The sequence below is a fragment of the Spermophilus citellus genome, assembly GCF_964194105.1.
Source record: "Spermophilus citellus genome assembly, chromosome: 8".
Classification (NCBI taxonomy): Eukaryota; Metazoa; Chordata; class Mammalia; order Rodentia; family Sciuridae; genus Spermophilus; species Spermophilus citellus.
The window spans coordinates 103,254,512-103,272,615 of NC_138189.1; the positions used below are offsets into that span (position 1 = coordinate 103,254,512).

At 33.1% G+C, this 18,104-nt stretch overlaps 1 protein-coding gene across 1 annotated transcript in view; it reads left to right on the plus strand.

The window, feature by feature from the left end:
- CENPE (centromere protein E) overlaps positions 1 to 18,104 on the plus strand; it is a 71,937-nt gene that overhangs the window by 32,318 nt on the left and 21,515 nt on the right. Inside the window, exons 22-33 of the mRNA XM_081304331.1 lie at positions 110 to 382; positions 521 to 679; positions 4,417 to 4,620; positions 5,863 to 6,021; positions 7,293 to 7,451; positions 7,633 to 7,914; positions 9,330 to 9,569; positions 10,161 to 10,319; positions 12,266 to 12,370; positions 13,056 to 13,274; positions 15,527 to 15,724; positions 16,617 to 16,817. Of these exons, the coding sequence (XP_081160457.1) occupies positions 110 to 382; positions 521 to 679; positions 4,417 to 4,620; positions 5,863 to 6,021; positions 7,293 to 7,451; positions 7,633 to 7,914; positions 9,330 to 9,569; positions 10,161 to 10,319; positions 12,266 to 12,370; positions 13,056 to 13,274; positions 15,527 to 15,724; positions 16,617 to 16,817 (2,358 nt within the window). The remainder of the gene's footprint in view (positions 1 to 109; positions 383 to 520; positions 680 to 4,416; positions 4,621 to 5,862; positions 6,022 to 7,292; positions 7,452 to 7,632; positions 7,915 to 9,329; positions 9,570 to 10,160; positions 10,320 to 12,265; positions 12,371 to 13,055; positions 13,275 to 15,526; positions 15,725 to 16,616; positions 16,818 to 18,104) is intronic.

Sequence of the window (18,104 nt, forward strand, 5' to 3'; positions counted from 1 at the left end):
AATGATATCCAAAAACATGATCTTCAGTCTTCTTGAGTTTGATTGATTTCTATCTTCTACGTCAAACTCTGCTTTTACTATGTCATATTTACTTTTTCTCATTTTAAAGCTTTCTCACAAAACTCAAGAGCTTCAGCAGAAAACAACTGAGGGTCAAGAAAGGTTAAATGAAATGGAACAACTGAAGGAACAATTAGAAAGCAGAGATTCTAGGCTGCAAGCTGTAGAAAAGGAGACAACACTGATCACTGAGAAACTTCAGAAAGCCTTAGAAGAAGTGAAAACCTTAACCCGAGAAAAAGATGACCTAAAACAACTCCAGGAGAGCCTGCAGATTGAGAGAGACCAACTCAAAAGTGATATTCAAGACACTATAAATCTGGTAAGGCTTTGAATGATTAAACTTTACAAGTATTGGAGCCTCTTCAAACATGGTACAGGAGCCATCATTGATAAGACTGCTTATCTATGATTAAACGGTCACTATAAAATGGAAATTGTTTTCTGTTTCTTCAACAAGAACATAGATTCACAAGAACAATTACGAAGTGCTCTCGAGTCTTTGAAACAACACCAAGAAACAATTAATACACTAAAAATGAAAATTTCTGAGGAAACTTCTGGGAACTCACTTTTAGAAGAAAATCTAGGAAAAACTAAAGATGAATTTCAGCAAAAGGTACAGGTTATTTAATTTCAGATTTTTCTCTTTGACCTCCCAACACCAAATATGTAATGGTAATTTCAATTTTATTTGTTATTCACAATGGTAATAACTCACAGTTTTATAAGACTCTACTCTCTCTCTGAAATAACTTCCCTTACAATTTGAAAAGCAAAGGGCAAAAAAAGTATTGGTTCAAACTTTGAAGAGCTGATGTTTTCTGAGATTTGATGTATTTTAAATATCTTTAAAAGAACTTCTGATCGCTAAGGAGGAGGATTGACTATTATAATTGAAATAGTTTATCTCAGAATTCTCTATACTAAACTTGCTTAGAGTTCAGTTTAATCTGTTACCAAAGGGATTACCTATAATTTTATACAAGGGTTTGATTTACTTTAGATTTCTACTTTCCTCATAATACCTTTAAGATATATATTATCAACAGAAATTTTTAATAATCTTTCATTATTATATTTTATTCTTTTATTTTTTAAATTTGTTCTAATTAGTTATGAATGACACTGAAATGCACTTTGACACATCATACATAAATGGATTTCTCATTCTCTGGTTGAACATGATGTAGGATCACACCAGTCATGTAATCATATATGTACATAGTATAATACTGTCTGATTCATTCTATTCTCCTTCCTATTCCCATACCTACTCCCCTCTACCTAATCTAAAGTAACTCTGTACCCCTGCTTATTGAGAATTAGTATCTGCACATCAGGAAAAGCATTTAGTCTTTGGTTTTGGAGGATTGGCTTATTCCACTTAGCAACCAAAATATTTTTTTTTCCAGAGGGAAGACAAGAAATAAATTTTATTAATTAACAGCATATACTCTATCAATGTACAAGATTGGACTTGACACAGCTGACAATAAAATTACAGATGCAGGGCTCTCATAGGGCAGTATAAAATGATCAAGAGCAAAATTAGCAGCCATTAGAAGGAAAAGGGGAACAAAGTCTGAGATAATTTCCAAAATCAAATATTTTTTTTCCAATAAAATAATATTTTATTTTATTTATTTTATTTTTTGTTGGTTGTTGAAAACATTACAATACTCTTAACATATCATATTTTATACATTTGATTCAAGTGGGTTATGAATTCCCATTTTTACCATGTGTACAGATTGCAGGATCACATTGGTTACACATCCACATTTATACATACTGCCATCCTAGTGTCTGTTGTATTTTACTGCCTTTCCTATCCCCTTCCTATCCTCCCTCTTCTCCCCTCCCTTCCCATCTTCTCTCTCTACCCCATCTACTGTAATTCATTTCTCTCCTTTCCCCTTCTCGGACTATTCCCCAAAGACCTAAAAAGAGCGTACTATAAGGGTACAGCTACATGGATGTTCATAGCAGCACAGTTGACAATAGCTAGACTGTGGAACCAATCTAGATGCCCTTCAGTAGATCAATAGATTTTTTTAAATGTGGCATTTATACACAATGGAATATTACTCAGCACTAAAAAATAACAAAATCATGGCATTTGCAGGAAAATGGATAGCATTAGAGCCGATTATGCTAAGTGAAACTATCCAATCCCTAAAAAACAAATGCCAAATGTCTTCTTTGATATAAGGAGAGCAACTCAAAACAGAGCACAGAGGAAGAGCATGAGAAGAAGATTACCATTAAACAGGGACGATAGGTGGGAGAGAAAGGGAGAGAGAAGGGGAATTACATGGAAATGGAAGGATACCCTGATTGTTGTACAAAATTACATATAAGAGGATGTGAGGGGAAAGGGGGGGGAAAAGCAAACAAAATATTAACTACTGCAGTCTTCAAGTGTTCTTTGTAAAAGTTCTTGTTTCAACCACTATTCTATTCTCTAAGTAGATTTTTAATTTTGATGTGCTCAAATTTATCTATTTTTACTTTTGCTTCCTGTGCTTTATGGTATCATGTTCATGTTGGAATTAACAATATAATAATGAGTAGGTCTGGGGATTCCCAGGGGCACTCTGTTTACCTGGGAACCAGAAGGCTGCTGTGATAGGTCTATCCTAAATCCACTTAAAGGAGTCATTTTCAATCCTGTTTGTGTCTCTTTCTGGAAGTCTAGTTTTCTTTAGTTGATCTCAATAGAAATTTTAAATTTTGCAATTAGTGAACTTCATCTCATATAAATGACATTTTTTTTAATAATTAGGTCTATTAGATTGTACTTACAACCAACTGTAGTAGCTGAAATACTTTCTAGAGTGAGTTCAGATTTGAAATGTACTTTGAGTATCATTACAAAGACTATTTCAATCTGCTTTGTATTCTTTTACAGACCATATCCGTATGAATTAAACGTAATAGCTATGTGATTAGAGATATTATAGAAACTTATAGAGTGTGGTCAATATGAAGCTGAATGGTTCCCTAATTTCATACAAACAATTGTAGTGTCAGTCTTTGTTTTCCTTTACCAAAAAGTTCATTAGGTTACATTTGGTTATGACTTATTTATGCATTAATAAATTATTATAACATGCAGAATGTAAAAACACATTGAGAAAAGATGTATTACACTTTTACAAAAAGAGATGAGCTTCTATCAAAATTTTATTCTCTGCTTATAATAAAACTTATGATTTTTGTAAGTAAACAGTTCTGAAAAATGAAGCTTTACTAGAAGTAGGAGCTAGAGATGACTGAGATGGGGAAAAATAAAGGGGTTAAGTTTAAAGTTGCTTCTTCCTTCTTTAGAAGAAAAAATACTTCTAGTGTGAAAGTTATGCAATATTTATGGAAGATATATAGAAAGGAAAGGGATTTGTCTTTTAATTTTATAATTGGTTTGAAGTAAATGAATATACATAAATCAGGTTAAAATATCATACGGGAAAATAATTATAATAATTATAGTTGTCCAGATAGTTCTCATTAGTGAACAGGTCAAAATTCACAAGCTCTGGAGCCAGACCCTTGAGTTGGCTATTCCTCTCTCTGTATCACCTTGAGTAAGTGACTTTACCCCTCTATAATCCAACTTTCTCATCAGTCAAATGCAGATATTAATAATATCTACCTCAAAGTTGTAGTAAAAGTTAAATGTGTTAAAATATGAGAGCAATGCCTGGTACATAATAATACATGATAGTTAGGTGTTTGTTTAATGTTAAAGTGATTGTTATTGACTACTTAAGAAATTCTTCTTTAAAACTGTGGTATATTAGGGGCTGGGTTTCTGGCTCAGTGGTAGAGCACTCGCCTAGCATGTGCAAGGCTCTGGGTTCAATCCTCAGCACAACGTAAAAATAAATAAATAAAATAAAGGTTTAAAAAACCTGTGGTATATATACACAATGTAATATTATTCAACCTTAAAGAAAAATGAAATTATGGCATTTGCTGCTAAATGGATGGAACTGGAGAATATTATGCTAAGCCAAATAAGTCAATCCAAAGAACCAAGAGCCAAATGTTTTCTCTGATATGTAGATGCTAATTCACAATGGGGAGAGGAGGGGGATAGAGATATTTTGGACCAGAAAGAGGGGAGTGAAGGGAGGGGAAGAGGCATGGGGGTAAAAATGATAATAGAATGAATGGGGCATTAGTACCGTAAGTGCATATATGATTACACGACCTGTATAACTACATCATGTACAACCAGACAAATGAGAAGTTATGTTCCATTTATGTATGATTTGTCAAAATACATTCTACTGTCATGTATAACTAATTAGAACAAATTAAAAAGTCTTCTTTAATGTATTTCTATTTTAGGTAGGAGACATAAATAAGAAACAGAATTTGGAAGCTAAAACAAGCCAGGCATTAATTGGAGACCTTAAGGATAGTGATGTGACTGAGCAACAGAAAATGATCTGTTCTTTAATACAGGAGAAAAATGAACTCCAACAAATGTTGGAAAGTATTACAGCAGAAAAGGAACAACTAAAGACTGACCTAAAGGAAAATATTGAAATGGTAAGATTTAGCACTATAAACTTGGTGATAACATTTTTGTCTTTGTTTTAGATTTTTATCAATTTTATTGAGATATATTCTACAAGCGCTATATGTATCTCGTGGAAGTATACAGTTCGGTGACTTTTGACAAATGTTTCTGCCTGTGTACTCACTAAATGGAGTTGCTGGGACATAGGGAAATGTATATTAGCTTGATTAGAATTTGCTAGACTGATTTCCAGATGAGTTTTACCATTTTACGTTCATATCAGCAAATTGAGAAAATTCTGGTGGCTCCCACATCCTTCCTCACCAACACTTCATATTTACTGGTGCTTTTAATTTTAGCCACTCTAATGAATATATGTCGTGTTGTTTTGATTTGCTTTTCCCTAATGACTAAAGATGCTGAACACTTTTTCATATACTAACTGGCTTTTAGGTGTCTTCTATAATTTATCTCTCAATACAGTGTTACAGGTTTTTAGTCTACAATCCTTTTACTTATTTTATTAAATTTGATCCTAAGTATTTCTCTTACTGTTGTAATTTTTTACCTTTATTTTTAATTGTTGGCATTTGCCAATATCTTCACACCTAGTTTAGTTTTTGTATTTTTGTTTGGAGGAAGTATAATCTGTACAGGTTGAATTGATAATTGGAGAAATTCTCTATAGATCACAGTAGGGATCTGTGTTTTCTAATTTTTCATGTTTCTTGGAAAAGTCTGCTCTGTCAAAATTGCTAAATATAAATAAGCATAAATTAAATAAACAAAAATTACATTCTAACTCTGGCATGTTGTTTTGTGGTCTTGATACATGAGAATGCCACTGTGCAAGCTTAATGACAAGTTAGCCTTCATAGTGCTACAAAGGGCAGCTACCATTTTGAGTTTGCTGATGATAGTGCTCAAAGCCAAAGCTAATGCTTCATGTGAAAAAGTCAGTGAACACTTAGCAGTCTTTTTGAGTTTAGGCTCAGAAAATGAGCTAAACTTTCTTGATTGAATGGTAAATCCAATTCTAATTCTCATAGGAATATAAACTGAGCAATAATAATTGAACATAAAAAGCAGATTCTCTATGATTAAAGATTTACATGATTAAAGATTCACTTTCTTTTAAATTCATTTTTACTATATAGTTTTACTATATATTTTCTTCATTTATAGGCTGAGGTAAATGCTGATTTTTACCTGGTTTCATAAATGTAAGCTAATATTATTTGTTTTAATCCCAACTTCTTGTTTTATTCTAGACCATTAAAAACCAGGAAGAATTAAGAATTCTTGAAGATGAACTTAAAAAGCAACAAGAGATAGTTGCACAAGAAAAGAACCACGTCATGAAGAAAGACAAAGAGCTTTCTAAGACCTGTGAGAGACTGGCAGAAGTTGAAGAAAAGCTAAAGGAAAAGGTAAATTTTTTTTAAGTTATCTTCCTAGCCATTTTTCTTGATTAAACATTTTTGGTAATAGTTTTTGATTCCCATAGCCTAAATGCAGTAGCACATTATATTTGCAAAAGAACAGATCTTCATTCCGGTATTTTGAAGTTTCAATTCACAGAATCTTAACTAACATTTCTTGTCAGGTTACATTATTCCAGAGTCTTTAGGTGAGAAGGGACCTTGATCTTTTAAACTAATCATCTGATATAGTCATCAGTCAAATACTTGTTGAACACTATATGGGCCAGGCATCATCCTGGGCACTTAAGAGACATTAGTCAGCAAAACAAAGATCCTCCCCATATGAAGATGTATTTGTTCTTTAAAATGAAAGGCTTAATACTATCACCATCACTAAGATGTTTGTAGTTTCCCAAATCACTCCTTTCGTGGAGGTAGGATGGTGCAATGCATGTATAAAACCCAAGACTCCTGTAACAACCATACTGTCCAAGTGATTCTGAAATACCACCACAGAGGTCTATTTAAGCTAAGAGCAGTGCCACTTGCATTATAGATAATATGCTGTGGTTTCTGTTGTTCTATTGTGTAGTATTTTTTTTCTAATCTATATTTTTTTTTAAGCCAAATCCCTTTCCCTTTCCCTATCTCGTCTGATTGAATTTGTTAAAACCTTATGTCTAATTTACTCCTCCTAAGAAAGTGAAGTCAACAGCCTTGGAAGTTAATGCCTCTGAATTTGTTTTAGGCCACTCCTTCTTAAAATTGAAAATAAGGTACTGAGGTTGTGATTCAGTGGCTTGCCTAGCATGTGTGAGGTACTGGGTTTGATTCTCAGCACCACATATAAATAAATAAATAAAATGAAAGTCCATTGACAGCTAAAAATTAAAAAAAAATTTTTTTAATGAAAATAAATTTTAAAAGTTTTTTAAGATAAAGGAGAATTATTTATTTGGTGCCTATATTTAAATGCTTAGTATCTATGCCTTTCAACTTTATTTTTACATTTTTACTTTATCACCTTGATCAGCCTATATCAGTTTCCTAGGGATGGCATATCAAATTATCATAACCTTGGTGGCTTACAGCAACAGAAATTTATTCTATTGTAGAATATATCCAGAGCAAGTGTTGACATTCTGAAGTAGCTTAAAGGATGAAGACTGGGAAGCCTTATAAAGGTTAAGGAGGACTTCTACTTCTTACTTTCTATCTTACTATATAGCGTTTTAATTGTGTTACTCTTGATATTTTTTCTTCCTCTAATAATAAAGGACTTAGAGAAACAAGAGGAACTAAGAATCGCTCACATGGATCTGAAAGAGCACCAAGAAACTATTGATAAACTCCAAAGAACTGTTTCTGAAAAAAATGATGAAATATTAAATATGCAAATGAACTTAGAAAATGCAAAGGCTGCCATAAAAGCACAGGTATTTTCTTTTAAGTTGTTATTTGAGTAACTAGGAGTTCAAATCAGGTCTTTTGTGTAATGAAACAGGACATGAATTAGCCTAAAATTGAAGACAAGATTTATCTACTCAATTTTGAAGCTATTATTTGGGTTTTTATTTATATCTTCAATATCCTAACTTATTGCATGATTATCTCAAGATCCAAGAACTTCGAGAGAAAGAACATCAACTTCTTAAAGTAAAAAATGACCTGAAGGAAAATGAGTATGAAACAGAGCAACTGAAGAAACAACTGCAAGCTCAGAACTCAGCTCTGGAGAGTTTAGAATTAGAGAAGTTAATGTTGACTCAGAAAATAAATGAGAGCCTTGAAAAACTGAAACTTTTTACTGAGGAAAATGATGGCCTAAGAATTGTGGAAGAAACTCTCAAAGTGGAACGAGACAAGCTGAGGGAAAACCTTAGAGAAACAGAAGCAAAAGTAAGTTACACTCATTCTTCTTGCTAGCAAATAAATGTTTTCTTAGAGCAATGAACCTTCTTTGAAACAAGTGGTATTGTTGGCAAGAGCGACATGATAATCTTTTAAGCAGATAATTTTGTATTCTTTTTCTTAAAAACTTTAAGTTATATAACCAGCATTTTCTTCATAGATTTTATCCTACATGTATACTGACTCAATTACTTAAATAAATATATACACACAAACATACGTACATATGTACACCACAACACCACAAGGTTGTTCATTGTAGTAGTTTGTAATAAAAGTGGGAAACAATTTAAATGTTCCTCCTCAGGAAACTGGGTAAATATGAGCCATATATCAAAACCCTGTTCAGCCCTACAAAAAGTGAAACGGATTTTAACATCCTATTTGGAAGTCCAAGATAACCCTGAAGTGGAAGAATCCAGCTGTTAAGTACTATGTGTAATGTGTTTACTTCTAAAAGAGGAGTGTGGAGAGATAAGGACAGTAAGAGAAAGTCTTTAACTTTTGTAACAACAACGATGTAAATTAAGAAGTAAATGCATTATTATTTTTACTAAGAAAATATATCACTTCACTTAAAAAAAAAAGTAGTTAACAATAAGATATGACCTTGTTCTTAAAAGGATCTGAAAAAGCAAGAAGAACTAAGAATTGTTCACATGGATCTGAGCGAGCACCAAGAAACTATTAATAAACTCAGAGGAATTGTTTCTGAAAGACAGATGAAATGGCAAATATGAAAATAGATTTAGAAAATTCAAATGCCAGATTATAAGAAAAGATATTTTGTGGGGGTTTTTGATTGAATATCTGATTTGTTGTGTTTGAAATCTTCAGAATATGAGATGGATGGGCCATATTCAGAAACAGCTTGTCAGTATTTACTAAATGCCATAAGACCCATATTAGGTTATGTACCTAATAGAAAAGATATTTTCTAAATATCTTGTAAATATCTTTTTAGATATTTACAAGAATGTCTGTAGCAGCTTTATCCAAAATGGTGGGGAACTTGAAAACAAATACCTATTATCAGGAGAATACACTGTCTTAGGAAGGTTCAAAAGTAGGTAAAACTGATCAAGTATGATAAAGATCCCAATAGCAATTACCTCTAGGGAAGGGGTTCACAGGCTCTTTAGGGAATGCCAGAAATATTCTCTGACTTGATATGGATTGTAGTTTTATAGGTGTATGCATGTGTCAAGAATAAATGGAACTACAAACATGATTATAGGGTACTTTTTGTATATTGTACCTCAAAAGAAAATTAATTTTGTGTGGGTTTATGCAGGGTGTTAATGATTATAAAAAGGGGGGCTATAGTCTTAATTAACTTAGAGACTATTCCTTGTCCTTCCCTAAAAATCTGTAGTCTAACATTATATTATGATTATCTTAAGATTCAAAAGCTTAAGGGAAATGAACAGAAACTTTTTAAATTAAAAGAAGATGTCAGTGAGATACAGAAACAACTCAAGGATCAAGGTTTAACTCTGGGTAATTTGGCTCAGAATCTTCAAGATAACTTCGAAGAAATGAAATCTGTAATGAAAGAGAGAGATAATATAAGACGATCAGAGGAGATGCTCAAGCTGGAGAGAGACCAACTCAAGGAAAACCTGCAGGATACCATTGCTAAAGTGAGTTGTGCACATTCTTCCTGTCCAGTAAGCATATCCGAAAGGCAGAACCTCCCTTCTTTAAAAATAGATGATACTGTTGGTGAGAAGGTTATAATCTTTTAACTTTTTGAAATTTTATCATTATAAACATTGATATAGCAATTCCACTTATATAGATTTATCATACCAACATATTCACACATTGGAATAAAAATATAACAGCATTCACTGCAGCATAGTTTGGGGTGATCAAAATCTAAAGGCAATTCAAGTGTTCACCCATAAGGCACTGGCCGAGGGTTTCGTCTTATAATGAAATACTAAGCCTAGGAAAGAGCACCTTTTGTGTGATACTGATTAGAAAGTATGTTATACTGTTTAGATAATAGGAAAGGAGAAAAGCAAGTGGTACATGTCAGCAAGGAACAGGACTAAGGTGAGGGAGGTTAGAGACAGGAATTTGTACTTAAATCTTTCTGTATACTTCGAATTTGGGGGATGGCAGATTGGTTGTTTTTAACTAAGTATGCATTTTTTCAAATTTCATTTAATGATTAAGAAAAGATAATGTTTCTTTATGTCATCACATTTCTCTTTTTTCTAATAAAGGATCTGGAGACACAACAGGAACTAAAACTTATTCATATGTATTTGAAAGAACAACAACAAACTATTGAGAAATTCAGAGAGAAAGTTTCAGGAAAGACAACTCAAATTATAAATATTCAAAAATATTTAGATAAATCAAAAGATGAATTACAGAAAAAGGTATGTTTTTTGTGGGGTTTTTTAGGAAGTAACTGTATCCAAAATTACTTGAGAAATGAGAAAATATATAGATATATTGAGCATCCCTAATCCAAAAATCTGAAATCCAGAATGCTCTGAAATCTATACTTTGAGCACTGATGTAAGCCTCAAAGTTTTCAGATTTTGAATTTTCAAATTAGGGATTCTCAACTGGTAGCAACTATGCAAATATTTCAAAATCAGAAACACTTCAGATGAGGGATACATAACTTGTATAAATGTACAAATGTAACAAGTAGATGCTATTTTCCTTCCATGAAGGAATTCTGTTTGCATTCTAACTTATTTTGTAATTATCTCAAGATCCAAGAACTTCAGGAAAAAGAGCTTCAACTTCTTAAAATGAATAAAGATGTCAATAAAAGTGATAAAACAATGAATGAAATGGAACATTTGAAGAGGCAAATTGAGGCCCAAAATGTATCTGTGAAAACTGTGGATATGGATAACTTGTGCTCTACTAAGAAACTTCATGAAAATCTTGAAGAAATAAGAACTGTAGCTAAGGAAAGCAATGAGCTAAGGAGGAAAAAGGAGTGTCTCAAAATGGAAAGAGACCAGTTCAGAGAAATCATAAGAAAAATGATAGCTAGAGTGAGTTCTAGTAACTGTAAGAATCAAGCTTTATAAAGGGGTGCCAATATGGGTGTTTTTTCCTTAGAATTTTCTTATTTTTGATACTGGGGATTGAACTTAGAGGCACTAGACCACTGAGCCACATCCCCAGCCCTATTTTGTATTTTGAGACAGAGTCTCACAGAGTTGTTCAGTGCCTCACTGAGGTGCTGAGGCTGGCTTTGAATTCATAATCCTCTTGCCTCAGCCTTCCCAGCTGCTGGGATTATAGACGTGTGCCACCGTACCTGGCTTTTTCTTAGAATTTTCTATGAATACTAAAGATAGTAGGAAAACTTACTATAATTTTCATATCAGTAGGAAACACATTTTTAAAAGAGGCCAAATTTTTTTTCAGAAAACATCACTTTTCATTTTTAAGAAAAAAAGTTTGTTACAGCAAAATATTCTTAGTAATATAATTTCTAAAGTTTTGTTTAATAAAAAATAGTATTATTCTAAATAGAAAAAATATTTGAAGGGTTAGATTTATAAAAGATTAAATATTCCACTTCTGTACCTCTAAATAGGAATCTTGAAATGGTCCATAACTGCTGGTTAGAAGGAAAAAAGAGAAGATGAACATTACAAAGTTTTTCTAGTATGATTATTTGTAGATATATATATAATATAATTTTAAAAGCTCAAGTGAATGCTCTACAAAATAAAGTAGAAAAAATATCATTTGCAATCTTAGCAGAAATATCAGATGCTTAGGAATCATCTATATATGAGCCATAACTAAATTTATAGAATTTTAATCCGGTAGACCAATACTTATTCAGCAGGTAGTCATGCTTCTGGGTAATGTAATGATAACAATAAACAAGTAGGCAAAAAATAATTTTTTTGTTTTGTACTTTTTAATGAGAAATGTGGAATGTAAATAAGATCTGAATTTTCAGTTCCCAGTTACGAGAAAGAATATGTGAATAGGGTTTGCGACACTTTGGATAGTGGTTTTGCTAGTATGTTTAGTTGGCAGCAATAATTTTAAATACAGAGATTCAGTTTAAGGAACCAAAAGAAATTCTAAAACCTCATTTTCAACTATGAATAACAAATCCCATCTCCAAATAATATATGGTTCTCCCACTTTTTTCCCTAATGAGTTCAGGTCACTCGCTAAAGATTTAGTACCATTCATTTGATGGATATTTAACATTTTTTTTTTGAGTTACAAGTGTAATGTTTAATTCCATTATTAAAACTTCATATAGAAATTTAATAAAAGTATATGATTATACATTATATGTGAATAGTTATGTCTGATTGTTTCTCTGTACCAGGATCATCAGAACCACAAAGAGATCATAAAATATGAAAGAAGTTCACTATGTGATGGAGAAGAGCACAATACAGAAAGCCTGAGAGAAAAGTGCTTCAGGATAAAAGTAAGCGTTCCCTACACATGCATGTCGGTACTCTTCCAAAGGCTTCCTGAAGCCTAAGATGGAATTTAGATACTTGTGTAGGATGAGTAGGTAATGCCTGGTACTTTTCTAAACATTATAACCTAGTATAGGTATGCATATGTACACCCACCTATGTACATATATAAACAAAACAATCAAGAGTTTGTGGTTTTTTTAAGGCCTCGAGTGTATACGTGAAAGAGGCCAAGGACTAAATTGTGCAGGTATTTGAGACAAGCACGATGTAGATGGAGGGAATAATGAACAAAGCTCCTGAGGCAGCCAGCCTGTCTGGTGGGTTCGAGTAACACCAAGAATGAGAAAAGCTAGTGAGAAGTAAGGTCAGAATTGATGGGGTTTGAGTTCACTCAAATTTCTCTTCAAACTTTCCCAGTACTCGTTCAAATCATGAATATTCAAAAGACTAAATGAGAATGCATCAAAATTAAAACAATGGTTATTTCCAGGTTTGTTATATTGGCCAACTTGTAAAAAATTTTCACTATAATCATATTTTATTTCTATAATCCCAAATCAATAATGTTTCCATTTGTTTAAATGTCTTGATTTATTTCTTTCTTGTAGAAAGTGTTAAAATATAAGTGTTCTTACAGTTTTACCAGTGGGACTATTTATTGTTAAATCAAATGAATTTTAATTTCAGGAGCTGCTGCAGAGATACTCAGAGATGGATAATCATTATGAGTACTTGAATAAATTGTCTTTTGACTTAGAGAAGGAAATTGAAACCCAAAAAGATCTTTCAATTAGAGTAAAAGCAAACCTCTCACTTCCATACCCACAAACAAAACAGATCCAAAAACTTTTTGCTGCAAACCAGAGATGTTCCATGGAATTCCATAGAGTCATAAAGAAACTAAAGGTACCAGTATCTTATTAATACTGCTCTAAATTTCAGTTACAAATTTTAATGTACTTAAGTACTGTTTTAGGAGTTGGCATATTTGCTATTTAGTATACTTATTAAATTTAAATATTGTATAGGTCTGAGAACAGTAAGTTTAGGATTTTTAGTGTTTCTAGTATCTACTCATTCAATAAAAACTGAGCTTTGGGGAAAAAAAATGAGCTTTGCCTTTGTGCCTAGATACTGTGGAGGTACTCAGAAGACAGATGAGTCATATCAAAGATCTCTTAATCTGGTAAGGCAGACATATAAAAAGGTAATGAGTGCAGTGATAGAGGTATATACAGGTTGTATGACATGTCACATATAAGAATTTACAGAAGATTAGACTATAGTGGAAGCCAAATTCAAGCAATAAATTTTGGAGTTTGTTTTGTGCCTCAGTCTGGCTGGGCACAGAATCACGAGCCACTCAAGCAGGAACAAAACTTTATTTTTGAAAAAGCCAAAAACGGTCCACCCACGCGCACGTCTACCGGAACCGCCCCCCCCACCTCCCCCGGAATTCCCTCCTACTATCCTTCCCCAACCAATGGGAACTCTCCAGGAGTCCCATAACATGAGTCCCGTAGCAGGCCAAGGTGAACAGCAGGAGTCCAATTTCCATATGAATGTAAATCTTAACATAATCATATCATCTCAATGGCTAGCTGGTGTCACCTTACAACTGAAAGTGCCATGCATCATATTATTTGCTTGTGGCTCCTAGCAATTTCGTAGAAGACAGACAGCCAAAAGACAGTTAAAGTAGCAGTAGTAACAGATGAGATTAATATTTAGGTACTTCATTGCAGAAAAAAAAGACATGAATTTGAGGGAGATAAGCTTAGGAGAAGAGAGAAATAAGGGGCAATTACAATGGTCCAGATGAGATAATATGTGTTACTATACTACTAGGGAAAGTTAAATAGGGACTGAGAAGAGATTGAAGAAGCATTTAGCAGCTTGAAATGGTATGTCCAGGTGATTTATAATGGAAATAGGGAGAGAAGTTTGGATGGAGTTCCAAGATTTGTGATTATCCATGTGTGTAAGATAGGATTAACTGAGAAAAGGAAGAGAATCAGGTATGTGATGCTGGAGAGATCAGGTGTTTAGTTTAGATGTTTCAAGGTTAGAATACCTATGAGACATCTAAGAAGAAAAACCATGTAGGCATTTAACTGTGAGTCTGAGGTTTGGCAGGATAAAAGTCAGGAGATTTGGGACTCATCAGCATATAGGTGACAAGAAGTACAGAAAGGTCATCTAGAGAGCATTAAAAAATCACCTAGACATACCATTTCAAGCTGCTAAATGCTTCTTCAATCTCTTCTCAGAAGAATAAAAGCTTTGGAAGAAGACGAGAACCCAGAAAAAGATAAATGTCCAAAGAGACAGTAATAAAAGGGTGTAACATGTATGTTCAGGTATGAAAAAATCAAAAATTCAGGAGAGAAGCAAACAAAAGTGCTGTCCCTCAAGTCAGTGGAGTGGAGCTCCTCAAAGATAAAGTGGCCAAGAGTGGCAGATATTTATGAAACAAAGGTGTCCCCTCAATTCAATGATAATAGATTTCTTGGTGACCATTGCCAGAGTAATTTTAGTCAAGCGGTTAGGGAAGACACCAGATTATGAGAGGTTAAGGAATTAACAAGTAGGTATCTTTCCTTCTTAGTTAGATGTCTGCCCCTTTAGGTTCTGAAAATCCTTCCACAAATCTTGACAAACAGATATCTAGAACTTATTTGTATGACCCATGAATATATGGTATTGAAGCTTAAATGTCTAATGATTCTCAACAAGGAAATCTTGAGGCTTAAAAGACCTTTTTATTGGTTATCCAAGCAAGGTGGGCAGAAGAGGATTTACTTAGATGTTAACTGGGAATCCTTGGTGATTGGCAATTTAACTAACCAAAAAAGGGGCAACAGAAAAAGCAGGATATATACATAAAGAGACCATGTAACATTCTAAATATTTAATTTGAGGTATTTATAAGACACCCTTAGTAGGAGGTCAAAAATATGGAAGCAGAGGTCTGGAAGTTACTCTCCCATGATTCTAAAAAGAGAAATTTGGAGATAGAAGATGGCTTCTCCCTTATTTACTTATCAGAGAATATAAATAAACAAGATACACCTTCTCACCTCAGTCTCAAAGGTTTGAAACTTACTCTAAACATGAAAAAAATTAATTTTCTGATTTATTTCATTTTTTTCTACAAGTATGTGTTAAGCTATATTACAAAGATGAAAGAAGAACAACATGAATCCATCAATAAATTTGAAATAGCTTTTATTGATGAAGTGGAAAAGCAAAACGAACTCCAAATTAAAATACAACACCTTCAACAGGATTATGACATACCATCCAAAGAATTAAGGCACTCCAAACTGAACCAGAGTTTGGATCTACATATTGAGGTATAATTTATTTTAAATAGATTTAATTAGCTTTGTTATCATATAGAAAAGTACTTTTGCATGTGCTTGAAACTATTTATTTTTATTTACCAGAAATTAAAAATAGGTTGAAAAATAATAACTAGCCAAACATAAAAACTGCCAAATAATGGACTAGCCTCCTTTCAGACCTCCATAGGCACAGAAAAACAGATTTAACTTTAGTAAATGGGAATCCATGGAATCCTAGAATAAGTTTACAAATACCTTCTAAAACTTACATCTGTTACTGGGAAATCAGAAACCCTTTTATTGCCACAACTCCATGTGTAGTATCTTGCCCTCCCCAGCAATAAGAGGCTGGCATCCCAACACATATGTAAGGCCTGCTGTATGCACTGAAGAGCATTTTATGTGATAATTTGTCCCAGATTGATCATTCTAACAGATTTTAATTCTTAACAGATAGAATTGTAGTTACACCACTATCATATCACATAATACTACCAAAATTTTATTATGCAAATGACTAGAATAAAGTTTTTGGTTAGAATTATATTTCTTAGATTACTTTTTTGTTGTTGTTGTTCTTTTCTTTCTTTTTCTTTTGGTACCTGGGATGGAGCCCAGAGGCACTTAACCACTCAGCCACATTCCCAGCTCTCTTTATTTTTTTATTTTGAGATAGGATCTCACTAAGTTGCTGAGGATCTAGCTAAATTGCTGAAGCTGGCTTTGAGCCTCCCAAGTTGCTGGGACTACAGGTGTGCACCACAACACCCAGCCTTAGATTACTTTAAAATATTAAGAAGAATCCATGTTTTCCCCTTTTTATAATATTCTTATATTTCATATGATATTTGGATAAAATTTTCCTAATGTTCAGATGCTAAAGTGCATATTTCTCACACAGGAAATTCTCAAAGATTTCTCAGAAAATGACTTCCCCAGCATAAAGACTGAATTACAAGTATTTAGTAACAGGAAAAAAATGACTCAGGTTTTGGAAGAGTGGTTAAATACTCCTTTTAATATAGAAGAACTTAAAAATAGCATCCAGAAAGAAAATGATAGCATTTGTCAAGTGAATTACTTCTACCATAATAAAATAACTGTAAGTATTAATTTTTATTATGCTACCTCATTCTGTTTGCTTTTTCTAACTCATTTCTCAGAGGGCTTAGAGTAAATTAATTTTAAGTATGTTTTCTTTAATTTATTTGCATACATTATGAAAAAAGTTGATTTTGTAAAATGTGTTCTTCCTCTAACATATTATGCTTCTTAAGATAATTAAATGTCAATTTATACTTATAAAGGTAACCCAACCTTGTGTATGATGTTCAGTTTTCACTCATGAAATTTGGACTCCACAGCTTTTCTACTCTTCTCTCCCCTTCTCTTTCTCACTTTCAGTAGGAATTGAACCTTTCTCCAAGTAGCTTCAGCCGAGGTGAGGCCTGAGTCAGTTTCAGGGCTGCAGGCAGCTGTTGTGGTAAAGCCATAGACTAGTTGGCTGGCTGCTTCAGCAGGACCTCGGAACTTCATGAACTTTACTCCTGCTTGTCTCAGAATTATACATGCTGATCCTGAACTTTGAGGATCAAAAATGTGTCTATTTTTTGTATTAATAAACTTTATTTTTTTAGGCTGGTTTTAATTTTATAACAAAATTAAGCAGAAATTCCTGGGAGTTTTTAATGTTAAAGAGTTAGCTTGTTATTTCTTTCAGAGATCATGACTTTGAAGTTGTTTCTAAAAGGTTATCACCAAGCTCAAGGTTATCAAGGTTTCTCCCATGTTATCTTCTGGGATTTTAAAGTTTCATACTTTATATTTAATTCTGTGTTCCATTGTGAGTTACTTTTTATAAAGCTTGTAAGGTCTGTGTCTAGATTCACTTTCTTGCTTGTGGATGTCCCTTTGCTCCAGCACCATTTATTGAAAAGACCATATTTGCTCTATTTGTGGCTTTTGCTCTTTTGTCAAAAATGAGTTGACTATAGGTCTATTTCTGTGACCTAACTGCATTGATAGATCTAGTCAGAGTTTTGATTTTTCAGTTCTGCTTTCTGTTTGTTATGATGGACTAGTAACTTCTGAATTCTTGACGTGCTGGACCAGAATCTGCAAAATCGAGATTTTTATCTTTGTTCCCTTCATGATCAGTCCCAATGTACTGATTCATAAGAACCAACAACAGGTTGTTAATTTGTTTTACTTTTCAGTGATTATTATATTCATAGTGCTCATTGGTATAATCTCTTCCTTACATAATTGGTAAGATATATAGTATCAAAAGACTTCTTGTATGTGTGAAATTAGAGCAAAAAGAATAGATTAATATGGTAGCTTCCAAGATTGGTTTTGTGTTTCATATGCTTGAATAGTTCTTTTTCAT